Genomic DNA, 26930 nt, shown 5'->3' on the forward strand with positions numbered 1-26930 from the left:
TGGGGCGAGGGACCGCGTTAACAAGAAACAGCCCCAAAAGCTTCGGGTACGCACAGAGCAAGAGAGGGGGTTTGGGGCTCCCGTGGGGAGGCTCCTGAGGAGAAGTTTGGCGGGAGCTGGCCCGGGGAGGGGGGCGAGAGGAGGAAGAAAAGGCGATGTCTTCCCTCAAAGCCAGCCCGCAGCTCGGCAGCACAAGCGTCTGCGTCCCCCCCTGAGAGGCCGGGGAGGCAGCGCGGCTGCCTGCCGGGGAGCCCGCCGCGGGGCCGGTGCCCCCCGGGGCTGCCCTGAGGCGGCGGGGCTGGCGCAGCCGCGCCGCGGGGCCGGCAGGCAGCCGGCGGGGGCGAAACGTGCCGCAGGAAGCGCTGCCTCCCCCCGAGGCCAAGCTCCGGGGACTCGGCGGGGGGCGTGGGGGTGTTTCGGTCGTAGTGCGGTTATTAAAGGGTCCCCAGCCGGGAAAGACCGTGCCGCCTCTCCGCTCTTCCCCCCTCACCGCCGGGCGGCTGAAATGAGGTAAGGGGCGGCTTCAGCCCTGGGGAGGCGGGCGGCGAGAGGGGTGGGAGATGGCTCTTTCCCCCGAGAAGGGGGGTTGCTGCGGGGGGAGGCCGTCCCGGAGGGGAAGAGCTGCCGGCCACCTCCCGGGAGGACGAGGCGGGAAGCGGTAGCACCGAGGAAGCGGCGCGGGCGGGGGGAGGCCTCGGCTTCCCGCCCCGGGGAGGGGGGCTGCCGCCGTTGGAAGCGGCTCTAACATGGAGGGGGAGGTAACGGGGGGAGGGCCGGCGCTGGGGGTAGGGAACCGCCCCGAGGTGGCCTGAGGGGGGGCACGGCAGCGGCTGGGCGCCCGCCTCGGCCCGGCGGCGGGGGCGGAGGGGAGCCCTTCCCGCCTCCCCGCAGGGCGGAGGCGGCGGCGGGGGGGATCCTGCGCTCAGCCCGGCGCTGGGCTCCGGCCCCCCCGGCGGGAGGAGGTTTCCCCTCCCCGGAGGGTGAGTGCGGGATCGTCCCGCCGGAGACGAGCCCCGCGCCTCCACCCGCGGCCGTGTCCGGGGCGATGAGTAAGTGCCGAGGGCGGAGATGCCGGGGGGGGCCGTGTGGGAGGGATGGCGGCAGCCCGGGGCGGGGAGCGCTGCGGGCCGCTGAGGTGATCCGGCGGCGGCCGGGGGAGGGGGCAGGCGGCCCCCGGGGGCGTCGGGGGCCGCCTGAGGCTGGGCTTCCCTCGCTCGGAGGCGTCGCCTCTTCAGCGTGCCCCAAGTTAGCCTTGAAATTGCTTAAAAAGAAGCAGCGTGCCGGCAGCCTCGGAGCCGGGCACCAGGTAGCGGCACCGCCGCCGTCCAGGCTGGGTCCTCTCCACGGGGCTGGGGGTACCTCAGTGCCCATGGAGGAGCCGCACCAGCGAGCGTGTGGTTGAAGGGCCGTCTTCCACGGTAGGGCTTCGGTTCTTGCGGAGAAAGGGGCACTCGATGGCTTCAGCACACCCTGACTGAGAAAGTGATGTACCCACAGGGGAGGTGAAATGATTTAACGTGCCCTCCTCTTCCTCCTTTGTGTCCCTGTGCAGGAGTCTGGACTACCCTGATGGTTTTTTGGAGTTGAGGTAATGGCTGAAGTTGGTCGGCGGGAGACGGCTGGAGGCCCAGAGCACGGTCTGGGGTTTGCACAGCGCCGGTGATCTGACCCGCAGCCTTCTGCCTTCGCTGGGACCGGCAGGATGGGGAATAGTGGCTCAGCGGTGAAGGTCTGCACAGATCACCAAGGAGGCATCAACTGGCTGAGCCTGAGCCCGGACGGGCAGCGCCTGCTTACGGGTAGTGAAGATGGCACTGCGCGGCTCTGGAGCACTGCCGACAGCCAGTGCCATGGCCACTTCCAAGGTACAATATCTTCTTTTTGCCTATTTTTTGAGTCTAAAGCCTGGCACAGGCCACACAGCATGTTCTGGTCTCTTTCAGTCACTGTAGCCTGCTGGGCAGCCAAAATCATGCTTGTTTTGTTTTGTGGTTTTTTTTTGAGTATTGGTTACAGTAATGTTAAGCAGAAGCTGTTTCAACCCAAAACAGGTTACCAGCGCTACTGAATGCATGGATCCTTTTACCCCAGCGTGCAGAACATAGCAGTTGATTAACTTACCTCTCTTTCCGGAAGCCCTCTGGTTTACACCCTGATGAAATCTGGACTTTTTGTTATTCTCTCTCTCTCTCTCTTTTCTTTTCTTTTTTTTTTTGTGTGTCCTTTTAATCATCTCATTTTCCAGACAATCTTTATTTAGAATGTCTTGACCCAGAAGTCTGGAAGGAAACCTTACTAAATAGGCTATTTTTTCCCCACGTTTGACACACAGAAATGTTAATTGCTGGGCTTCCTCATTTTAAATTGATTTTGCATTTTAAACAAAATTTATTAACCTTAAACTAGCATCTCAATAATAACAAAGAAAAGAAAAACTCTGTAGAAATTACAGTCATGCAGGAGTCAGATGTGGACTAAAGATGTTCGTATTCTCACTCACTCTTAATATAGGGGGGGAAAAAAGCTCTTAAATTTGGAATTTCTGATCCTTTTTTCTTCCAAAGAAGAGATCACATTGCTGTGATTTTTTTTTGTTGTTTGTTTGTTTTCTTGCTTGCTTTTAACTAAGGAGTATTGTCTTTTTTTCCTCACATCCTGCCATGGTTCTAGCTCCTGGAAAACTCACTGCATTTGCTTTAGGCTTAGAAATCCCTTTAAACCACTAATTAACTTTTAACTAGAAAGAGAAATATATTGGATAATATTCAGAATCTGGCCTATGTACTGCTGGTGTTTGGGTGAACTCTAAAGAAGGTTGGCTAGATGGTTTGTGAACTGTCAGTCGAATCAGATAATTGTATGTCTTTTATGCTTATGCACACACACAGTTGTTGCGTAAATTTATATTGTACAAGCTATAATTACTGAAAAACCTGTATCTATAACACAATTTCAAGGTTCCACCGCAGCATAACCAACAGACTTCTGTGGTGGCTGCTTTTGACCAGACCAGCACCAGACCTTGTCTGCCACAGGGGGTTTTGGCATCCTTTGTGTGTCTCTAGTATTACTGATGATTAAAATCTGACTGACAGACTTTGGTGCGGTAACCAAGATGCTTTTTTGATCTTCTCAGAGCAGGATTACATGATACTGTAAGAAAAATCCCGGTGGTTGAAACCTGTCCCATTTAAGCCGCAAAAAATTTTCACAAAAATGTGAGGATGGGTATAGTTTTGCTTATAGCCCTGGTGATCTGTTTAATTTTTGGCATCTGGTGAATTTGCTTAAGAGAAAACAATACTTGTGTTTGTAATGTGGATTCTGGTTCGCTTTTGAACTTCAACAAAGCTTTTGAACTACAGGAGTTGTGGTAAAATCTGGTTTTTGCAGTCAGTGAAACAAAGTGTTTTACTGGGCAGTCTGCTTTCCCTCTTTTTTTTTTTTTTTACCATCCCTTTATTCTACAACATGATTCTGTTTTTCTAATATCTTTGTCTGTAGATCTGTCTCTCTTTAATCACATTTGTCCTTCTTATATTTTTTTCTTTTCTCCTCAAAGAATAGTGTTATTTAAATCACAGTGGGGCCCACCAGCTTCAACCAAAGTCTGGGGCTCTCTTGTGATAGTGACTTAAGAGGAAACAGTTTTGATCTTGAAAGCTTACAGTCTAAATAACTAAAACAGAAGAGTGCAAGATAATACTATTCCAACGATTAGAGAGGTGACAACAATTTCACACAAGAGATCTTGGACAAAGCTGGGACTTGAATCCTAAGGTGATTTTTAAATGCGGTGCATTTTAATGATACAATAGAAAAATGACACATCTTGCTAAGCGACAACAAAAGTTTAAGGTTGTAATATTGATTCCTCTTTGCTAGCATTGCCCTGTTTTTCAGCATGAAATTTTTAGAGTAGCAGTTGTGCCTATTTTTATTGTAACTGTAGAATCCCAACATACTCTGAATGCTGTATAAATAATTGTGCTCTTATTCTTTCTTTCTGTGTCATTTCCTTAAAGGTATACTGATATTTTGAAAATTGTGTGTTTTATTCATGTTACTAGTCGTAATGGGGAAAGTATTGGCCGCCTTTTTAGCAGATATGTTTTCTTGTTTGCGTTTCATTCTGCTTGGACAATGAAACTAAATTTGCTGGTAAGTCTCATGTTGCTTCCTTTTTTCATAGTTTCACGCTTTAATTTAGGGCTGTTTGTGTCTTAACAATCAATGGGCTGGGTTGAAATGCAGCCTTTTTTTCCTGACTTCAGAAGAAGGAAGCAAAAGCATTTCTTCATTAAAAAAATGAGCCAATTTTTTACTGGTTTTAAACTTCAGTAGTCTGAGTTTTATTATAGTGATATTAATTTAGCTCATTAAGTTTTTATAATACTGTTCGATCTACCTGATTGGTGGAACTGTACTGTTTTACTCTTTCACTTAATCCTTATAATGATGAAGCAGTTTTCTGCTGTTAATTAAAAATGTTGTGTTTTATACAAATCCTTACATGTGAAGAACGTGGTGGTGCATTTAAAACTAGAGTTTCAGTCTGTTTGTTTGTTTTATTTTTCTTTTAGTTAAGGTAAAGAGCTGACTAGTCTGTCCTGCTTGCATGCACAGTGATTCAATTTATTTCCTTTGTTATTCCTAGGACATGAAAGTTACATCACCTTTTGCCACTTAGAAAATGAGGCTGCCTTCACGTGTAGCGCAGATCATACCATTCGAAAGTGGGATGTGATGACAGGTCAGTGCCTGGCCATTTACCGAGGACACACATCAATTGTTAACAGGTTGGTTCTGTGGAGTTCTTCCCTTGTGTTCCTGTAATCTATTATCACGTACATTGTCATTTTACTGCAATTCTCCATTGCTACACTAATAAAATGGGTTGTGTAAACCTTTGAGTTCATGCTACACGTGTTCTGTGCTGTAATGATTAGTTTTCCTAGCAACAGTGCTGACACATCCATAGACAGCAGATAGGAGAGAAATGAAAGGCACACAGCAGGGGAATTGAATCCAGGGCTAGGAATGAAATTCCAGAAGAAATTAGTCAATTGATAACAGATGCCTCTGATAAATAGATGTAAAAACATCACGTCAAGCCTTTGTGTCAGTAAGAGGGATGAAGTCAGGGCTTTTTCTGGAATTACTATTCCTGTTTGTGCAAATGAAGTTTAACATTAAACTGATTGTGCGTGACTGATTGGCCTGTCAATTTAAAGTGCCTCTTAATAGTTGGACTGGATTTAATTAATGATAAATAGAGCAGCCAAAGATTGGTATTCTTTTCTTACTTTTTTTTTTGGCGGGCGGGTGGTTTTTTTTTGTTCCTTACTAAACTCAAAACACATACGATGTGTAGCTAGATTCTGTAAATAGTTAGGAAGGCTGGCTCTGTCTGTATTTTGGCACTGGCCTGATTTTTGCTTGGATCAGCAAATGGGAAATGTGTTCCCTATTCACATGACTTTGTTGCCAGTTTGAAAGGTCCCAGAGGACCAAACTCAGCTGACAAAGACGACAGGTTCTGGTATTCCCTATCTCTAGTTTGGAAGTGTGAACTGTAGATATTTTTCTGTTATATGTTTTTGCAGCTACTACTCATTATTTTGGAGGTCCAGTAAGTTGAATTCTTGAGCTGTAATCTCTGATTTGCTCTTCAGTTATGTCATAAGTGGGGTGCTCTTGCTCTACCTTTTTTGAGATCCTGGGCTAAGTGACATTAGGTGTATATCTCTTTTCCTGCACTCTCTCTATTTGATGATGGAAAGATGATTATCTTTGCACATTGTCAGTTACAGTTCAGGTTCCTGGAATGCGTGTGGGTTTTGGGTTTTTTTGTTGTTGTTATTTTAATTCCAAGCTATTTTCATAGGTCAGTTTATAAATAATTATTTGCAAAGAAATACTAATAAATATGTTACCAAGAATGAGTTATTTTTTTTAAAAAACAAACAAAAAAAACCCCAACAAACAAAAACCACAAGAAACTCTTAGCTAGTATATATAACTTATGAAAATTACATAATAGTGCTGCTGGAAAAGATTTTAGAAAAACACAAATGCCCAAAGTTACAATGCGATAGTGTAAATATGCCTACATCAGTGTGCCTGAACAAGGGGTCTCAATTTTAAAAGTAGAAACAGGGAAGTGTTTGGGTTTTTTTTTGTTTTTTTAAAAAATCCAACAAAGAAGTTCATAAATAATGCGTATTAAACAGTGATGCTGAATTGGGGTTATGTGTTCATGCTGCTGTTTCTAACTTTGGGGTGCTTGGCATTGAAATTGTGACAAAAAATGGTTATGTAAAAGGAATGATACTGTTCATACACGCAAACTTTATTTTTTGCAGGATCCTGGTTGCCAAAGACTATCTCTTTAGTGGCTCCTATGACAGGACAGCCCGCTGTTGGAGTGTGGACAAGGAGAAACAAATCCAGGAATTCCGGGGCCATCGGAACTGTGTCCTGACTCTAGCTCACTATTCCTCCAGGGATGTTCTTGAAGAGGAGGAGGAGGAAGAGGAGGAGGAGGAGAAAGTGAGCAGAGACCTCCTGGTGACAGGTAGCACAGACTGCACTGTTAAGGTCTGGTGGGTGTCCAGTGGGCGCTGTTACCAGACGCTGCTGGGACACACTGGGGCTGTCTTATGCCTTATACTTGACGCACCAAACAGGGAGCTGTTTTCTGGCAGCACGGATTATACCATTCGAACGTGGAATATTGTCACTGGTGAGCAGTTGAAAGTGTTCAAAGAGCATCAAGGATCAGTAATTTGCCTAGAGGTAAGAACAGAGGCTTCTTCAAGAGCCTTCGAAGGGGGTATCCATATCCTAACTCATGTGGGTCTCAGCTGTCTTTTCTTTCATAAAGAAGCTCTTCCGAGACAGGTTATAAATGGTAAGCTTAAACATTCGTGTAATAACAAAATAATAGTGCTCTGTGGCCTTGAGACAAATCCTCTTTCCCTAAAACACTTTCTGATATCCTCTTGGCTTCTAGTGGCTATCCTGGTCTAACTTCTAGTGCAGTAGCTGTTTAAATCCTCCTAGGTCTTGAAACTCATAAGTAGGTTTGCTGGGAGGGCTGTTCATCTGAGTAGGATTGTGTACACAGGATCACCAGACTTTGAAGAAAAATAACCTGAGCAAGTAAACAGACACAGGGTCAGATAACTGAAAAAGGGGAGGGGGAAAAAAAAATCAGAGTAAACCAGATAACTTAAAAAAAAAAAAAAACCAAAACAAAAACAAACCCAACCCAAAATTGTGGGCAAAAGAAAATAGGAAAGCATAAAGCTGAAAGAAATCCTGTTTTAAAAACCACACAGACATAATTTGAGAAAAGAAAGGGAGAAAGAGATGGCCAAGACAAAAAAATGGGCAAGGACAATGGAAAAGAGAACTAGAGCATGGGGGAGAGAAATCAGGAAATGATGAAGGAGAGAGGGGAAAAAATTTAACGTGACCTGAAAAACTCTGCCCTGTTTTTCTGTTTGCAGTATTTTTCTGGTGAATGCTGCCAGGTTTGTTAATGTTGCAGAGGAGAAAAGGAGGTTAAGCAGATGAAAGAAAAGGGGAACTATCGCATAAGCACTTGTCCTGTACGCTCCATAATCCACCAGAAAATGCTAATGATGTATTTAAAGAAGGTATATGATGGTCTGTAACTTAGTTTCAGGTCAGCAAACCTTAACTGTTTATAACTCTGTGTCTGACTGAAGTTAATGACAGTAATTTTTCTCATTACTCTCCTTGTTTGTGTTTGTCGTCCATAAGTGGCTTTCCTTTACAGAGGCTACAGTATGTATTTTTAACAGCTGTTTAATAAATGTTGCCTTTGTTTCTAAACAAGGTAGTCACAGCTGACACTAGCAGACTGAAAACCTGGTAGTACTGAAGGAATTCTATTTTCCTTCAGTTTTAGAAAGGAAAAAAAACCACAGAAAATCATGTTGCCCTGGAGTAATGTTTGTCTTGCTTGGGTAAATTCTCAGTGTTAAAGCTTGTTTTTATGATACTGTGGTAATGTATTTTGAGGATGCTCAAGTAAATCTGTTGCTGTTCTTGGTGTCATGCTATGTTTTGCTGTTTAATTGTAACCCTTCTCCAAGGCACAGATTGGCAACAACAGAGCTTGCTTTAATTTAATTGGGCTCTTGCTAAAATTGTTACACAAAACTGGCTTGACCCTCTCCCAGAAGTCTGGGAAATTCAATTACGCTCTTTGAATGCTCAAGAATGAGCAATGCTTCTCTGCTTGTGAGCACGGAGTTAAACAACAGTTTTAAACAAACAGAACTTCTTGTAGGGGAGGAGAAAAGCAAAACCAATACATCTATTTGGAAAACCTGAACAATTCAAAGTACACAGGACTACTGCTGCCAAGACTGTGTTGGCAACAGGCCTGGCCCAGTCTTCTGCTAGCTGTGAGTAACTGGTAGCCCCTCGCTTCTCTCATCACCAGTTGATGTTTGAGGCTAGAAGAGTCCAGCTGAGGTACATACTGAGAACGTTTCGTTTCTAGGCTTCTAAAACTTACCCCAGCTTAAGCAGTCACTGTACTGCTGTTGAATAGCTTTAGGCTGTCGATCTTTCCTAATTCCTCCCTCTTCCTTACTGGGTTCAACACTGGCCCTTCTGTTCCACTTGGCTGCTTCTCAGCACAGCCCACGTGGTATTTTCATTGTTTTAGAAAGGGGTCAATCACCAGAATCCATACAAAGATGTTACAACAGAAGGGAAACTTCCTGAATAGAGGTGGTTATTTTTTTAAATTTTTGTTTTCTTCTCAAAAAGCTCTTGGAGCCTTTTTTGCCTAGGGCTTCTTAGTAACAGTGTTGCAATCTGTGGCAGTGAGTTGGGTTAGTATTTTTCAAACTGGGGGTCAGGAAGGACTTGGAGGTAGCTGTGCATTGCTCACAGTAGCCAGCAGACAGTTTTAATTGTTGACAACAGTTCATTTTCTTCAGGGCAGAAGTGAGCTGCTAATTATACCAGATTTTCACTCCCCTGTCCTAGAGGAACTGGGTTGATACCAGCAAATAAAGCTAGTTACCTGTTCTCTGGGTGGGTATAATGCTTTTGTGGAGAGAATAAAGGGAAAAAAATAAAGACTTATTTTGATTTTATTTATTCAAATAAAGATCCCTAAGGGAGGGTGACCTTTCAAAAAGTTTGAGAAATGCTCAATGTGATCTCTCATCCTGGACACAGATCAGGAAAAATTTGGATATTGAGACCATATTTTCCCCAACTTTAAAAAGTACTGTTAGTAACGGGAATGCCCCAGGATGTTCTAAACTGCTGCAAATTAGGTCTGGACTGTTCCAGTCATCTCCCATTACTTTCCAGTAAATACCAATAGTGTTGCTGTAGCAGTGAATGGAAATTCCTGGAGCTTCTTGAAGGAGCCTTTCTGGATAGATATCCATAAAGCACACCCATGTTTTCCACCTTGCTTCCTGCAGTGCTGGTGTATGAAAAGCAGAGGGGTGATGCCACAGGCATGTTTGGATTTTGAATGTTCCTTCATTGCTCCAAGATCCTTTAGGTGATGTTGCCAGCTAGCATAAGCTAGAGGAGCCTGAAAGCAACTCTAATCTAGCATGGCAGAACGGAAAGCACTGGTGAGCTTTTAGCTTTCCCTTTTCCCCTGTCCTCCGTGGTCCTGGGCAGTGGAGGGAAGAGGGTGAGCTCCTCAGATATTCCCCAGGGCTTGTCCTGCTGGCCTGGGGTCAGTCTGTTGAGGGTGATTCACAACTGAACGGATTCCATGTGGTCTGCTGTCAAAGTAGTTCTGCTGCAGGTACCAGCTTATTCTAACACTGCTGTCCTCTTCCCTCCACTATCTAAATTAGACTGACAAATGTTTTGCCAGGAGACTTTCTATCTGCAGTGGGAATTGTGTGCATGGTAGGTGCTTTGGTGGCCTTGACCTCGTAGTCAGGTCTTGACCTACGTAGTCAGCCCTGACTCTTGTAGTCAGGCAAGGTAACTAGCAGTGGAGCAGCCAGAACTCTTCACTCCATTTCTCCTGCAGTGCACTGATAGCTTGGCAGGCAAGGGACAGCAGCTATTTTGGGTGCTCCCTCTTCATGTAAGAGCCAATGATGAGATTTTATAGGAAGCAATGGGAAAAAGTGAGGGTGGGCAGAGTGTAGTCACACAGCTCATGCTAGTTCTTCCACTTAAAAATTTCAAGCCTGGCTGAAGACCAGTGTTTGCAATTAATAATCAAACATGCATTTTCATTAGCGTGACTGCCTGCAATAGGCTGAATAATCCTGACTTAAATATTTACTTGTGTATGTTTTTCTAAATGTCTCCGAAGTAGCTTTGCAAGCCGCTCACAAGGATTGCTTTGTCCTTTGCTGATTGTTCTGCCTCTGAGTATTTATCAAAATTGTGCTGCCAAAAGCTGGCAGAGAGAAATGATCCAGCTTGGAATTTAGCTTGGATCCTATAGCAAACATTCTTGCAAGAAAACTCCTTTCTTGCAAAAGGAGTTTTAAGTGAACATGAGTGGGCAAGGACTTGCTTCTGGTTTTCCTGCAAAAGATCCTTTGTTTAGACCATTCCCTTTAGTTGCCTTTTAAAGCTGACTAGAAGAAAAGAATGCTTTGAACTAAGCCGTTGCCTGAACTCCGTTTATATGCGTAACTGTTGTGGTCATGGGGACAGAATTTTTTCTTGTCACACCAATTAAATGAAGTGCACATATTTTTTGTAATTTGTGTTTGTATTTGTTGCATAATTCATCAGAGGATGAAGATGTGAATTAGAGGAATATGAATGTGTACAACACCTGTAGAAAAGAAACATGTTTCTAGGACCATTACTTTGCTCTGCAGTAAAAAAGTTGAAAAAACGTTCTCTAACAGCCGGACCAGAGAGCTCATTCTAGATGGATTCTCAGGAAAAAAAAACAATTTCTTGCCCACAGGGATTTCGTTAGCTCGTTAAAATGAATGTGGTTTGAATAGGATCCTGAAAGTCTAACTGAGCCGAAGACTTACATAGTTGTAACTTGAGATTGGTCCAAGTTGGTGATTTTTAACTTAGCAGTGGCTGTGGACAGAAAACCCAGCTGGCAGACTGTAGGAATACTGACCCCCATGTGAAGAATAAGCGGGTAGCGTTGCAGATGTGAACTCATCATGGAGTTCCTGGGAGCCAGTCTGAGTGCAATGACCTTCAGAAAGAGGATGTGTCCAAATCTGGAGAGCCGATTGCCTCTCCTCAGATGAGGGTTAAATTGTTTCTTACAGCAAAGGTTAACTGGGAGAGCAAAGTCCATTCCTATAAGGTTGAAATACCTGCTAAACCGTTCTTTTGCAGATGTTTTTGGCATTCATATGGGTAGAAATTGTCTTAAGCTGCTGCATATATTCAGTTCAGCCAAGCTGGTGGAGCAATAGGGTTGTGGTTGTCTTGAGAGACCAACCCTAGAAGTGATCGTTTGGTTTTTTTTTATTCAAACTGTGGTGTGCCTGGGGGCTACAGCCAAGGTCAGGGTTGAATAAAACTGGCATTTTTTAATAATGAAACCTGTAACTACTTTAGTGTTTACAACCTGTATTTTGCTACTGCTCTTACTTTGCTACTCACAAGCAAGTCTGACTGAAATTTTACATGGAATAGTACATCTCCGGTACTTTGGCCTGAGGATTAAGACAACTTTGCTCCATTCATGTGTCTCAGTGTTTCATCTGGTTCAAAGCAAAGTCCCTCAGAGTAATGCGAAAAATTAACAGTCCAAAATTACAGCTATCAATGCAGTGATTTTTTGCTGTCTGGCTGAGGCTTTAGAACTGGGCATCTGACTGTCATCAGGTTTTTAATTCTTTTGAAGCTACTCGGGTTTGAAATGTCCTCTCAGCTTGTTAGTATCTGAGCTGCAAATCTGTTCTGTGTTGTCTGCTCTGCTACAGGTGTCCTTGCCTTGACAAGGAAAAGCGTGGCAGGAGCTTTGTTGGGCAGTTAGCCAAAGTGAACGAAGTGCTCAAAAGCCAGCCAAGAAAAATACAGCTTTGAAGATATCACCGCTTCTCCAGGCAGTTGCAGATTAGAATATGTAACTGTTTCTACTGATCATTTTTAAACCAAGAGTTGACAAACTTGGGTATATCTGGAAAAATGTATTGAGTGAAATTTTACATTTTTCCTTCTAAATCATAAGAAAATTACATTTTTTTAATAAGAATAGGACTGAGACCTAGGGAATTGGGTAAAGGTTTGCAGCCTTTGGGTTGGAAAAGCCCAGTAGTTATGGGATGGGGACCTAGCCCACAAGTATTTGCTGAAAATAATTGTGCCTGGATGCCCATACACAAAAACGGGTGCCAGTCTTGGCAGCCAGGAGGCTTAGCTCCCACCGAAGCTGCAGCATGACCCTACATTTTGATGAAGAAGCCAGTATGCTTTGTCCAGCTCCCAAGAGCGGACAGATCTGCTGAGCGTAATGTGTCAGCGAGGGCGTTTAAACCAAGGAACAGCAACTCTGTTTAACCCAAGGAACAGCAACATACTGTTTTGCCCAGTAGTCTAACAGAACCGGTGGATCTGGACTAGATGGCCTCTGCAGACTGAGGAGATTTGAACGCATTTGGAGAGTCCCATAACCGCTGGATAGGAGAAGCCAAGCTGGTGTAAGGAGGTTAGCAAGAGTCCTAAAAGGAGAGCCAGCAGAAGGTGACCTAACTAGAAATTAGTGCTTTGGGGACCTGTCTGGAAGCGGGCAGGGGAACTGTGTTACAGTCCTTCTTTCTTGGGCTTTTTAGATAGTTTTCAATACAGTCATGGCTTAAGAAAAACGATTACAGGAGCCCAGGACCTGTGCTGCTGGCTGTGACCCTAAGACCTCCACTGCTTGCACAGCAAAGGTGGCTTGTGCCCAGCCAGCGTGAGGGTGTTGGCACGGTGCGTCCAGCCTTGGCGAGTTAGAGCCAAGGCTGCCATTTCTGCGTTGTTGGGGCATAGCCACGCCATTCGGATGCAAACTCTGAAAGAAGGCTCTGGAGGAAAAATACCGATTTGACATGGGTCAGACTGGATTGGTGCCTCTGTCTTGCTCTTCTCAGACAGAATCCCATCTGCTTTTCATATACCGTCTTGACCCGTTTCAGGGATACTGTGCACTGTTGCTTGTCACAACTGCCCTGAAGCACGTAATGCTTCCTGTGCGTTGTAGGAGGGGACGGTTGCAGCCTGGATCAGCTTCCCAAATCAGGGCTGCACTCTGGGATTTGGGCGTTCAAAAGTTAGGATGCTATAAATTTCATGTCCTTTTTTGGATGGACTTCAGTTGCATAATATCATGGTTCCCCATCTGTAAAGTAGGGAAGGTATTTATTTTACCAGAAGGGAAGGTATTTATTTTACAGGAGTGTGGGGGCTGCTTGTAAGGTGCTTTGGCTAGGGGAACAGTATGTGATGATGATTATTATTTTGATTAAATATAGATATCTGAAGTGTTGTAGCTTAGGCTGGAGTTGTAAACTAGACCTATCTTTAGTCAAGTGAAAAAGGAGTCATCTCACCTAAATTGATACAGATGGCTACAACTGAGAAGGCTGTCCTTGTTGGGGGGGGAATAGCGAGTTTTAGGGCGTGATCTGTTTCAGACATCTGCTTCGGGATGAGATGAATTGTGCCCTAGACTGCAGTGACTATAAGGAGACTTATCTTAGCTGTAGGTATCTGCATCAATTTAGATGAGATGATGCCTGCATCGCATCACTAAAGGCAGATCTGATTTGCAACTTCAACCTGAGCTGATAGCTCTTGATGGCTTTCTTCACTAATTGCTATTTCGTGCTCTGTGTTTTAAAAATACCATGGAAATGAGAGGCCGTGTGACAGTCAGAGCCTGTCCTGGGTTTTGCTGTTGGCTGTGCTACAGGCTTAGTCTGTGGCATCTGGTAGACTGTTTAACCTGTTAGTATTTCTGTTTCCATGCAAGGCTGAGAATCCTTTGCTGCTGTGCTCGCCTGCTTAAACTGGTGAGGGGGAGGAAGGTGCGTAAAAGTATATCATGCAGCAGCCCGCGTAGCACAGAGGCTTTGAATTTAATGAAGGTGGTTGGTGTGTCAGCCAGCTCTCCCGACCTCTGACTGGGCATCAAAAGCTTTTATGGCTCTTATGATCCTGGTGCTATAAATTACCTGGGTAAGCCCACGTCATTTAACACATTTTTATATCTAGCAAATTAGCAGATCTAGGCAAGTTACAGCTTTTCTGTTTCACTTCAGCACTTACACACCCACCTAAATGTAGAAATGAAGCAGCGTAACGTAATGTACCGTTAAGGCAGAGTGGCATGCAGGGGGTTATAACTTAGTGTTTTCCCTTATTCAGTGGGTGGGTTGATGCTGCTAGCAAGATGTCTGAAAAAGAAATGCAATGACTTGGCCAAGAACAATACAGCAGGATCTCAACTCAAAGCAACCTCTTCCATTTAGCCGGTGCAATGTGACAATGCTCTTCGTGCCCATTCGGGTTGAGTCTGGAAATTTAAAAGTCAGGTTACCTTCCTCAGGCTGACTGTATAGCTCTCAGTTTTTGTTAGTGCTGCTGGTCATTCCTTCTCCGTCCTCGCTGAGATGTAGTTTTAATGCCATTGCTAAAACAGCTCAAAAGTAATAGGATGTGACATTTCAAAGTACCACTGGCTTTTAACAGTTGTATGTGTTTTACAGTCTCCTGATGATTAGCTACGAAATCTGTCCCACGGGCCACGTTCTGCTGGCAGGAGGTGTGGCATGCACTGCTCCAAGCGGGCTGGTGGGAGCTGCGGCCAGTGATCATCTTGGTCTGCCCGCGTACGTTTCTTATATTGGTTAGCACAGTCCCCTCAATGTAGTGCTGTTTATCTTAAAACGCCTTTTGTTTCGTGTTCTTGTAACACAGTGCAAATGTTCTTTTGCACAAAGCTCACTTATGATGCCTTTTGGGAATGGGGTGGTTTCTTCTGGGAATGGGGGTGGAGATGGGAGAGCGTGAAAAACATTTCAACCTTACAGATACAGAGTGTGCAAAGAGTGGAGGCCGTGGGTTTATAATAATCTAAGGTGGTGGAAGAACCAGATCCTTAAAAGCGACCTAAGACCCATGTCAAGTTGATTTGTCATTTGTTCTGCAGTTGGTTTCCTGGAGACATGAGGAGCGTAAGGGGTTAGTGCTTTGCTGGTCACTTGAGCCTTCTGATCTGTCTGTCTAGAGGGGAAAGAGGGTATTATTAGTCCTTATGCAAATTCTGTTTCTTTGTGGGGGATCAGGGTTCCCCCTCCTGCCTCTCTGTCCTTTTGATACAGAGATTGCTGCAAGTCCATGAAGCTTACCTCAGACTACAGCCCCTGGATTGCTTGTGGTGACTGGCTGCCTTCATTGCACTGCCTTCGGATGGCAGGTGTCGGGCCAGTCCTCTGCTTGGAGGAGTACGCAATCAGAGCTGTACCTAATGATGGCTGTTGAAACCTTTACTTTGTTTTTGTTAGATTTTTCTTTGGACTGTGGAGGGTTTCCCTGCTGAGCTGTCAGGCTTTGGATGGTTTGTTACTGTACCTCTCTTGGTTTCCCATCTGCAATCCTTCCCTCTGCCATTCTTTGTCGTGTCTGTCTGGAATAAAAACCAACCGCCACCGCTAGTGAGTGCACACAGTGTGCAGGATAACTAGTGTCATCGGGCACCCGTCTTCCTGGGGATTTGTACGCTCTAAACACACAGCAGAAGACACTCTGATTGAAGATGTTTAGAAACCTGTGTAAGAATAGTTAATTATTTAATCATTTGATAACACAGTCTAAAAAGACTTGTGGAAATGCAGATACAAAACAGTATCAAGGAAGAGTTAGCGTTACCGAATATTGACCGTGTGCAGAGTGATCATGTCAAACCCTGGTTGATGTTGCGTAGAATTTTATTTTTAATTTACTTTTTTTGTTACTCAGAATTGCTCTGAAATTTTTGTTGTAATTAAAACTTACAATCTGATAAGAGTTCTTGTCAAATACGCTTTGCGGAAACTACACTGCAGGGGTTTTCTTGAGGCTGTAATAATGTAACTAATTATGGAAGTCGGGTTAGCATTGTTAAGCTCACCAAAATCCTGCCTGCTTGCACCAGCCGATGGGCTAAGTTTTATATCTTCTGAAATGTGGGAGCTGTTTTTAAGGCCCAGAAGTCAATGGGACATGCGATCGTGAAGAATGCAAGGTTGGTTGTGCTCACCATCCCTCTGTTTCAAGGTGTAGTTGTTGCTCTTTAACAGGCTGTTGAGTTGGAAACCGTGGCTTCGGATGAGTCACTTCAGTGCAGTTCTCTCACGAACGTGCCTGAGAGACTATTGCTGATGTTTTTTTCTCTTCCCTTCAGCTAGTGAATCGGCACTTGTATTCAGGAAGCGCGGACAGGACAGTGAAGTGCTGGTTAGTAGACACTGGGGAGCGAATCCAAACGTACAAGGCTCACAAACACAGCGTTAGCACTTTGAAATACCACGCTGGGATCTGTAAGTTGCTTTTGCTATGTTCAGCAATCCCTTGTCTCCTTTTCAATGTTTGTCTTTGATCAAAGATTGTTAATAGAGAAGCTTATAATTTTGAAGGCTTGCAAAATTGTCACTTTTTTCAACTCCAGCATGTTTATGCTCAGTATCAAACTCCACTGCACTGCTCCACGTGGGAAGCTTAGATCTTCCCTCCATTTTCCACCTCCCTCTTCTGGCAAATGAAGAGGCAGTTGCTTTATTTCTGTTACCAAGGGAAGCGGCTTAAATCCTGAGCTGTCTGTGGGTTGTTTGTATAGCCGTGGTTTAACCTTGCTAGTCTGATGTCTGTCAGGCTGCTTCTGCTGCATACTCGGGGACAGCAAGTGCTGCTGCTGGATATGCAGCCTGTGCCTGCCTCTGCTGCCTCGTAGGTACTGTGTAATGGACTGTCCTAAACCAGAATCACATCTCAGATGCTCACGGCTTCTTTCTAACAGTGAGGCTTCTGTTCAGGCTCTGGCCATCTCCTAGACTCCTTTTCCACAAGTTCTTTCCCTTTATCTGTCCTCTTTCATGTAGTTGTTCCCCAAACCATCTTTCTGCAGTAGCCAAGCATTGCTTGCCTTACTAATGCTTGGGACTCAGTTCCCCTACTTTCAATCCTCCTGTTAGTAGTGATATCTTCATGTAACTGTCCGCTGTTAACATAACAGTATATTCTGACCATGAAACCTCCTCTTTAAGTTGCTGTCTTGGTTGGCTTTCCTTCTGCACGTCATCTTTGCGTTTCTGGGTTTGGGTTGCAAGACTGTGCCTCTGTTTTTATCAGCCTGAACCTCTCTGTGTATCATCCTGGCCTTATCCTGCCACTGGCCTTAGACCTGACGTGCCTTCATTTGCTTCGCAAACAAGTACTTCTCTTCTTCAGGGTAACCGGGATGGCAACGCCTGTCTTAATCTAATCTAGAAATTTGCAACGCTTTTCTGATTTTGATTTCTGTACTTCAGCTGTGAAGCGAATGGGTAACGCCAAATGAATGGTTGCTATTTGGGCCTTGACATCTCTTCTGGCAGATCATCAGAGCGATGGTGATAAATGGCTGACAAATGCAAGATGGTTCACATTAGAAGAGAGTTGTACCTGCCCAGGCAGATGATTACAGTTTAATGGCAGTTGTCTAGCACCATGCTTGACATGGCTGACTGACCACATTTATAAACCAGTAACTGAATTGATTTCTTAATTATGTTTGGAAACGCAACGTGTAACCAAGCCCATAGGTAGATTTTGATTTTAATCAGGAAGCCTTTTTTTGGTCTTCCTTTCAGCATTAGACCCACAGCACTACTTTTCTCCATTGAAAACAGTTAATCATGATTTGCAGTTAATTTCATCTCTCCTCACCAATATTGCAGAACTACCCCACTCTCCCCTACCTGCAGGTTATAATTTCTGCTGATTTCAGCTTTTGCAGTTGGCTAGAAGGCTGAAATGGAAGGCGAAAGAGTCTGCGCTTACATTGTACCCTGAAGTTATTATTGCTCAAAGATGCAGGCAGGTAGGACAGGGGAAATGAACAAGAAATTTTAAACCAGTATGAACACTGGCAAACAAAATACTGATTTGGTGTGTTTCCCCCCTTTTAATTGTAAAGATACAAAATAAAACATTGAATTCATCAGGACTACCCAAAGGCGAGATAACTGTGCTAAGCTGATGTTGGCCTGACCCAGTGAGGAGTCTTCATGTCAGGCTGGGAGATGGAGAAACTGTCTCCTTCGTTAATGAGACCTCCAGCGCTGCGTGTGTTCAGTGTTGATCCTGCTTTTCATGCAACCAGTGTAGGCTGGACCAGGCTCTCTAAAACCGTCATAAAGAAAGTTTAGGCTCAAACAAAAGTTTCATTATCTGATGCCACCCCCATCAGCTCTGCAGCTTTCTCTCTCTTCCCCCTCAGCCAACCACCCTGTCCCTCCCATACACATACATTATTTTTCCATAACACTCTTTTTTTCTTAAAATGCAGGCAATATTGCTGCATTTAGTCAGACCTGTGAAGAACATCCTGATAGTGTGATGGAAACGTTCACAGAGTTATTTAAGATCTCATTTTAAATCAAATGCAAAAATACTGGAAGTGTCAAACAGGGAGAATCGAATTGTTCGATTGAAGGGCAGAAAAAAGGTCATGGAAAAATATTAGGGACTTGTTTGAATTTAATTTAGACACATTTTAGTGCTTGAAAGAGGAAATTTCCCCTTAAAAATGAATTTATATACTGTGATTGCTTGCATTGTTGTAATATGTTGTAATTCTAAGGGAAACAAAACTATTACGTACTGTGTAGATCAGTGATCAAAGACACATTCACTGGATACCAAATGTTGGAGCTAGTGTAGTTTAAATTCTGGCTGTTCACCTGGGACAGATCAGCACTGTGTGTCCATTCTCTGTCTTTTAAAAATGTGGAGAAAATACTTCAGTATAAATGATGCTTGTTATGGTTTATGTCACATTTGCACCAGCCCAAGAACATGGCAAGAATCTCAGCTGAGAAGTATAACCTTCCGTTAGCGAGCAACAGAATTAAGATCTATCTGATCAGTACCCAAAGGCTCGTTTCCCCAAAGAGTCTACCATCTAAATATGAAAATATAGTAGAAGAATGAGAGGAAAAATATATGTGTGTTTCCAAAATGGCTTTATATTGTACAGGGAGTCCCGACAGATCTGAGAGCTATGCTTTAAATCATCAGAATGTGTTTCTAGTGGCTTTCCTCAGTCTGCTTGTGGAATTAATAGCATGGGGAATATTAAAGCTGGTTCTCAATCTGATTTACTTAATGATATTATGTTGGTTATTTCTCTCCTACAGTATGTGCACAATCGTTTAAAATTTAATGCGGTTTATATATTTTCATGTTGCAGAAGCTCCAAGGGAACATTTAAAACCTGTTCTCCCTCCCAAGAGTCTCTGAAATTTAAGTAAAAAATAAAAATGAATTGTTGATTTTGGGGGTTTTTTGTTGTTTGTTTGTTTCACAGGTGGTATATATAAGCATATATTCAAATGCTAAATCTGGGTTAGATCAACAGCTCTCCTTTGAAACTCAGAGGTGCAAAGAGACTTCCTAAATCTAGAGTGACAGTTCAAAAGACATAAAGGATGTCTGTCAGCAGCAAAATCTTGATAGCGATAGCTAAAGTCAACCGACAGCTGTGTAGTGAAAACAGCTCTTAATTGGTTCCTACTCTGCATGTGTGTAATAGTATTAAGTGATTTCCATTCACTAGAAAAAAAAAAAATCTGTCCCTTGTTCCCTGCTTTACATCGTTGTTCCTCATTTGCAGAATGGGACGCAATGCTTTTTCAGGATTGTGTTGGCAATTGAATTTATAGTGGCCCATATAAAATGACATTGATTTTTCCACATCCAGACGTTTCTTGAAGGCGTACCCAGGAAGGACCCAGCCTCCTGCTGTTTAATTTGAAGTTGAAAAGCTGATGGCAGTAGGTAGCCTGTTCTCTCGTCTCTTGTCGTAGTCCTTGAATTTACTGCCGTGATAATTTCTTCACCTCTCTTTAGGAATCCAGTGCCTGACTTCTCCCAAAAGACAAGGAATCTGTTGTCTTCAGGCAGTTCAGTTTTGTAAAAATTTTTCCATGCTAGTGGCTTTTGCAAAGACATGAAATGCAGGGAGCAGCGAATATATTGCTTTTTGCAGTTCTAAAATATTTATTTCTAGATAAACTTGAGGAGTTTGGGTTAAGTGAAGGAAAGTGAGTGTTTATGAAGACAATCGTAACCCTCAAAGCACACAAATGTGCTCCTTTGGGGGCATATTGCTAAGCATAAAATCTAAATATTCAACACTGCCTTACAGTTCCCGGATGCAGCAGTTCTGGGGATCTGAAGTGTTGAGAAATTGTTCTTCAAACACGTTAAGATACCCTAAGGAAACCTGCTGAAGAGCCAAAATCCCTGGTCACGCTTAATTTACTTAAACCCCTCCCCCCTTTTGTAGCACGTGTACAATATAGCCCGAGAGTTACAGCCAAAACCCTCAAATAATTCTCTGCCATACTGAAATAGAGATTACAGCTTGGGTCTTGAATCACTTAAAGGCTCTACAAAGCTGATCTGTGCTTGCAAAGATCCTAAGCTACAGGATTTAGCTGAAGAAATCTACCCCACTGAAAGAATTTATAAAGCTTCTTTGTAAAGCTGCCTGCACATGCCACTCACCTCTGAGGGCAGACAATTTAACTGTGGTATTTCAACAGAGATGGCCATACCTATTGATAGTAAGCTTAAGGTTGAAAATGGGGGGGAAAAAAAGGGTATGTTTGAATGAAGCTAAGGCCAAATTGATATTATTAGTGTCATCAGAGGTGGTAATGCTGTTACTGTGGTTTGCAGCTCCGCTGTACAGACGCTTCTGCTGCTTGATGCAGCAGCAGAAGTGATGAAGATACTGTAGTACTGAATGGAAACCTGGAAATAACTGTGGTAAAACAAATGGAAGGCTTAGTGGAAATCCTTAAAGCCAGACTTGAGATAAATTGCCTGCTTAGAATTATTGAGGCATGTTTAGGCAGGGAAATATGCGTGGAAGAGAAGAGCAGAAATAGATATTTGAAGTGTGTGTGGAGTGAAATGCTGATGTATGTAGGAACTTCAGGCTTAAGGCAGTTCAGTGAAAAACATGAATGAAAACAAGCATGCTGGGGTCAGCGAAATGAAAATTATCTGGACTCGCAATAACCGAGAAGAGAATCAAGCCCAAAAATGATACGTCATGGTCCTTTGTCAACCAGTGTTAGGTACGTTTTGAGCTCGCATGAACTGACCTTACGTGGCTGCTGACATCTGGCCGTGTGCTCTGTTGTGTGGTTGCGTTGCAGTGTTCACGGGAAGCGGTGATGCCTGCGCGAGAGCTTTCAATTCCAAGAGCGGTGTCCTGCAGAAGATCTTTCGAGGGCACAAGTTCATCATCAACTGCATCCAGGTCAGGAAGGGGTTTCTTTTTGCTGGGATTTCTCACTTCTGATTGCTCCCTCATTTGGTTTGTGGGAATTGGTGTGGCTAGCTGCTCTGTGTGTCTTGGGCTGGATGTTGTGCTAGGGTAAGACGAAAAGTAACGGACTTGAATATTCCTTTTGTAATTTTAGACAAACTCGATAATAATGAGGATAAGTGAAACCACAGAACGAGACCGCAGAGACAGTCCTTTGTGTGTGATTGGAGGTTTTTCAGGTCGGGTTAGACAAGCAACCATAAGAAATGAGACAGATGTAACTGATCCTGTGTAGGGGCAGGGAGTGGACGCCAACCTCATGAGACCCCCTTCCGTTACAAGACACTGATGATACGTGTGTGCAGTGCTCTAGGCAGAGGAGACGTTCCTGCTTTATCCAAGCAGAATAATACACAGTGTTATACCCCTAACCCCCCGGGCGCGGCATCCCTCAACAGGCTAGCGACTGCTCACCGTCCTTTCTGATCTTAGGGAAGAGCTAGTGGTGATTTCCATGTGCTACCCTGTATATAAACGTTTATATAAAATATTGCCATCAGGATCTGTTTTTCTGAAGGTATGAAGATGACAAAGAAGCTCGGTATTGATGTCTGACCCGCATCCTACCGCACAAATGGAAATGTCTCTGCCACTGGCCTAAAATTTTTCTGAACGTTAATTAAAAGTCCTTGAAAAGTTGCTTGCATATTGTCCAGGCTCGATACTGGTGTTTAAAAGTTAAAAGGGGAGGAATTAGTAATCTTTGGTGGCAATGCAAAGACCAGTATCATGCAAGGAATCCTGGGGGGAAAGCTTGAATCTTTACATGCTTTGTGCAAGTAAGAGTCCACATCTCCCTGCATCAGGATCTCGGCAAAAGCTGCGTGCGGGAGGAGGATTTTGATGAAGGACATGAGACACTGTGAGTATTTCTGGCAGGCTGACAGTCGAAAGGAAAAGGAGAGGGGATAAGATTCCTTTTGGAGTTGATCCCAAGCGTACAGAGTTGTAAATAGGGTTGTCTTTTGTATATTTTTGTGAATTAGCAAGTAGCTAGTTGGTCTTAAACTGCAAACTCTTGGGTATCGACCAGTTGGCTGTGGAGCAGGTGGTCACCTGGATGTATTTGGCTGATAGCGGATACGATCACTCTGTGCAGCTCCTAAGTCTCGACGAGACCAGAGCTTGGCTTCGTATTTTTTTTGTAATTTCATTTCCAAGTGTACAGGGCAAAAAAATCCCGGGAAGAGAGAGGACTGAGAAGTGGCGACCTTGAGTATATTAATGATCTTAAGTATATTAATGAGGGATGGATGAGGGGGCCGTGGTTGTGCGGTGCTTCACGCTGATGTAAGCCAGGCTGCCGGCGGGATGCTCGCTATCACGGCCCGCCTCCGGCGACTGCGAGTGCCCGTGGCGGACAGACTGACGCAGGAAGGGGAAGATGATCAAGACTGACGGCTTACTTCTAGGGCGGGGTGAGGACAATTGGAGACATTACCAACAGCAGCAAATGTTTCATCAAGGAAATGAAACTACGGGGGGGGGGGAATCAAGGTTAAATTACTGCAGGTTTGGAAGAACAACAAATTTTGAAGAGGAATTGTACCTATACCTTCCTGCAAAGGAAGAAGGGAAGTGAGAAGGGAAGCATTCCTGACCCTGCCCGCTGCCCACTGATGCTGATTTTGGTGCCTCCTTAAGCTTCGTCTTCAAAACCAGCAGCCTGAAATCAGCACAGAAATTCCCAGCTACAGCCTACTCTGACATCGAGTTTAGTTCCCCATTGCTTTTCTGGTGGGTTTAGGTTATAAATAACTCTTGCTGTTTATATTTTATGGCTCTGTGAAGTGGCTGAGAAATGAGTCCTGACGTGGTAATGTCTCATCCCACTTCAGCAGCTTTTGTGATAATTTATACTGGCTCTTGCAATGAGCTATCAGGCCTTAAGTGTTAGGATCAAGCTGTGTTTGCTCTGAGTTTTGACAGTTTGATTGTGCCGATTCCGAGCTGTACGGTTTGGTATTAAATGTGACCCTGTTGTTCCAGATCCACAACGAGCTCCTCTACACAGCTTCCCACGATGGCACGCTAAGGATTTGGGACATCCGGGGAATATGCAAGAGAAATAAGCGGCGTTTGAAGAAGGAGAGGTCTGCCCAGGGCAGGAGCTCTCAGAAGGGCAGTCTGTCTCGGCTCTTCAACAATAAAGTCGGCTGTATGGTACAGCAAGAAAATGGGGAACACGAGGCCGTTGAACTTATGTGACTGTCCAGAACAGACTTTCCATCTGTGACCAAAGCTGAACCTTTTGTTTTCTGCACCACTGTGTCCATGTAAACCAGAACTTGGAAAGAGCTGGGAAAAGGCTTTGCTTGAACCTCTTTTTCAGGAGCCGGGATTCTCTGTGACTGTCAGACGGCGCCAAGGCAGGTATTGTCAGGAGGGACTGCGGTGTGGTCCAGGTGATGTACCTCTGGGTGTAATTAAGAACTTCACTTACGACTGCTTGTTTTCAATTCCCCCTGGCACAGAGGTGTTGCACACTTCTGCCTGTCTAGTATCTAATGAGCACTGTTTTCTCCCGTTCCTGCTGCCCGCGCACGTGCCCTCCGTTCGGCCGCATGTAGAAATGAAAGGTGCCCTGCAGTACGACTGCCAATGCAATTCTCACAGCTGACCTTCGGGTCAGTTTTTTGCTGATTGATTAGCCCAGCTAACGCAGGATGGCATGGCTCAGCAGGAGGAGTTTAAAGCAGGCTGGACACCTCTCTGGGAAGTGGGGAGGAGTAGGACAGAAATTAATTTTTTTTTTCTTTTTAACAAAACATAAGCTAGCGAACAAGCGAAACCTCAGACCTTTTGTACCAAGGTCAGCTCTTCACCAAGGCACAGCAGTTGTCCTCCTCCCAACAGCCTGGCGCGTTCTTTTTTTTACCTTTTACGATCTCGCGCTTAGCAAAGGAAGCATCAGCGGCCTCACGTGTCTGTGTGCTGCGGGGGTGCATGCTTCCAGCTGCCCGCTTACCCCCGGCCCGGTTCCCCAGATGGGGGGCTCCTGGTGGGCACGGAAGAGTTCCTTTGGCACCAGGTCTACGGTGGCGACTGCAGCGCCTCTGGGCAGCCTGGCCCACTGCTTGACTGTCCTGGGCGGGGGAAGGTTTTCCTTACACCCACTGGGAATGTCGAATTGTGGGATTTTTTCAGGGGAGAGGAGAGCAAAATGAGAAAATTTATTGGGTGCTCTAGAGGCGCTGTCTTTCCTCCTTCGGAGGCTATGCCTGGCCTTGGGTTGCTAGGAGCATCGGAGAAGCGGTCAAACTCAAGAGAAGTTCTCCCAGTTTTTTTCCAGGTTCATCCCTCTGATAACCACTGAGCCATGAATAAACAAGGGTTCTTCTATTTTTCTATTTGCAGATATAACTCTTTGTAGAACCAGTATAAAAATATCTAACCACATGTTTTTATTTTTATGGCTTTATTTATTCTGTACTACAGCAAGATAAAAATGCTGTAATCCTTTTTTAGAATGGACTAATAAACATGTGGCATCTACAGACAACAAACTGTCTAGTTTTTATTTGCTTCTCATTTAGAGGGGATGTGGCTGGCTGCAGATGCACAGCAGTTAAGAATGGATGGAATATGGGGGGGTGGGGGGGAAAATCTACTTCTGGAAACATTTCTTGCCTTTCCCTCACTGCTGGGGCTGGAGTCAGGCCCTCCTGCCTCCTGCAGCCACCAGAGCTCCGTTTCCCTGCCCCGGGGAAGGAGTGAGCCCAGTCTTAAGGGAAAGCTCAGCGCTTGCCGTGGTGGCACCCTGAAACCGTAACGCTGCGTCATGCGGCCGGGTCTGCCAGCGCGGCTACGTGCCCTGCTCGCCTCTCCTGATGAGCAGCCTCCTTAGCCCTTACCTGGCAGGTTTCCCCATCTAGTAGGAAACAGCATTTTAATTATGTTAAATGCCTACCAGGAGACTAATTTGGGAGGTCATCTGCATAGCGTAGGCTTCATTCCAGTGTAAACTGTCAGCATAGCTCGGTACTGGCCCTGTGGGAAATGTTTATGAGATGGTGGCTCTCGGTTGCTGGGGTGATGGCTTGCTATGCGGCTAATTTTATTTGCATTTTGCTTCTGAGGTCAGTGCTAAGTAGGAGGCCTTCGGCAGAGACGGACAGCGTTGCACAGATGGTCCGGGCTATACTTTTTGTTTAAAACTTTGCATGCAGTACGTTAGACGTGCGAGCTTATCCGGCCATACAGCAGCTGCACAGAGAATTAGCCAATGGATTTCATAGAAGTGGTAATGATTCATTAATTCCACTCTTCATGAGAGCTGCATCTCTCTGTTGCTAAACATATCACCATGTCTTCAAATACATGGTCAAAATTAACTTAAAAGTTTTAGCCAATGCCTCCTGCCTGCTGATCGCTTAAAACTGCAGGCAGTGACGCCGGGACAGTGCTGGCAGCATTACATCATTGCGTGTTATGATGCTAATTTTAAATTCCCCCAAGGACAAACGTTCGCTTCTGAAGTTGTCACTGCCAGTTTGCTACGCAAGCCACTTCAAAGAGGAGAAATGCTGCCTTCGCTGCCTGCCGACGGGCTAGCATAAGGCAATGCCACAACGCCAGCAGGTTTGGGAACCCCTCTGGCTGAAGGAAGGGAGAAATTTGCGCTTTCCCACTTACTTCTTTTGAAAACGACATCCATCACTGTTTTTCTTCTTTTCAGTCCTTTCCTGTTCTGGTTTTGCGCTGTGTGTTGTCCAGTGGTTCCTCAGCGCTCCCCGAGAGCAAGACAGGACGCGACGGTTGCTGGGGCTGCCTTTTCTCCTCAGCAGCTCACGTTACCGGCTTCAGAAATGCTTCAGCCTTCCGGGAGGAGACACAAAACGACTCCATTTTTATAACACTTGTCTGGATGCAGAAGTATGAAGCACAAATAATTCCTGGGCAGCGTAATCACTGCCTGCTTTTTGCTGTCCTTGGCTAAGGTAGCCAGGGGGAAAAAAAAAAATGCACTACCGAAAGCTCTTAAGTCCCTGCAGTGGAACCGAGCAGGGATCTGGCAGGCCAACGCTCCGCTTCCCCCAGCAGCGTGCTTGCCCTGACACCAGCTCGGTGCTAAATGCCGGGTAAGAATAACCCGTCAGCACCGGGAAGGTTCATTTAGGCCGGGCTCTAAGCACAGATCACTGCCGGTCCCCCCCCCCGCCCCCCGTTCCCACCGGCTCCAGACGGGCCGTGAGCTCCCTCTACCGCGAGGCTGAAGGTACGGAAAGCAAATAAACCCTTTTTGAGAAAAGCTGACAAGCAGGCGTGCTGCCACAGCAGGAAACGGGACGTTACAGACCAGACTCAGACCCCAGATATTCCTCCAGAAGGCTGAGGCCGGGTACAA

At 44.9% G+C, this 26930-nt stretch overlaps 1 protein-coding gene across 5 annotated transcripts; it reads left to right on the top strand.

The window, feature by feature from the left end:
• The first annotated feature begins 430 nt into the window (after positions 1–430).
• WDR86 (WD repeat domain 86) lies at positions 431–25567 on the top strand. 5 transcript variants are annotated; one of them, XM_087730722.1, is made up of 7 exons: positions 431–510; positions 1553–1865; positions 4658–4799; positions 6366–6798; positions 16388–16523; positions 21411–21514; positions 23573–25567. In XM_087730722.1, the coding sequence occupies exons 2-7, from the start codon at positions 1703–1705 to the stop codon at positions 23789–23791; spliced, it is 1197 nt and encodes a 398-aa protein (XP_087586848.1). In that variant the 5' UTR covers positions 431–510; positions 1553–1702; the 3' UTR covers positions 23792–25567. The 5 variants fall into 5 exon arrangements, with proteins under 5 accessions (XP_087586848.1, XP_087586869.1, XP_087586838.1 ...); XM_087730743.1 differs by lacking the exon at positions 431–510 and adding an exon at positions 656–758; XM_087730712.1 differs by lacking the exon at positions 431–510 and adding an exon at positions 842–1049.
• The last annotated feature ends 1363 nt before the right edge of the window (positions 25568–26930 follow it).

Source organism: Nipponia nippon, unplaced genomic scaffold, assembly GCF_047370975.1.
Source record: "Nipponia nippon isolate SJK-2023a ecotype South Korea unplaced genomic scaffold, ASM4737097v1 scaffold_1, whole genome shotgun sequence".
Taxonomy (NCBI): Eukaryota; Metazoa; Chordata; class Aves; order Pelecaniformes; family Threskiornithidae; genus Nipponia; species Nipponia nippon.

What these genes read in the sequence shown, in the direction of transcription:
- WDR86 (XM_087730722.1), top strand. Translation starts at nt 1,703, where the DNA reads ATGGGGAATAGTGGCTCAGCGGTGAAGGTCTGCACAGATCACCAAGGA. An exon ending in GTGCCATGGCCACTTCCAAG is followed by an intron (nt 1,866 to 4,657) that starts GTACAATATCTT and finishes TGTTATTCCTAG; the next exon opens with GACATGAAAGTTACATCACC. An exon ending in CACACATCAATTGTTAACAG is followed by an intron (nt 4,800 to 6,365) that starts GTTGGTTCTGTG and finishes TATTTTTTGCAG; the next exon opens with GATCCTGGTTGCCAAAGACT.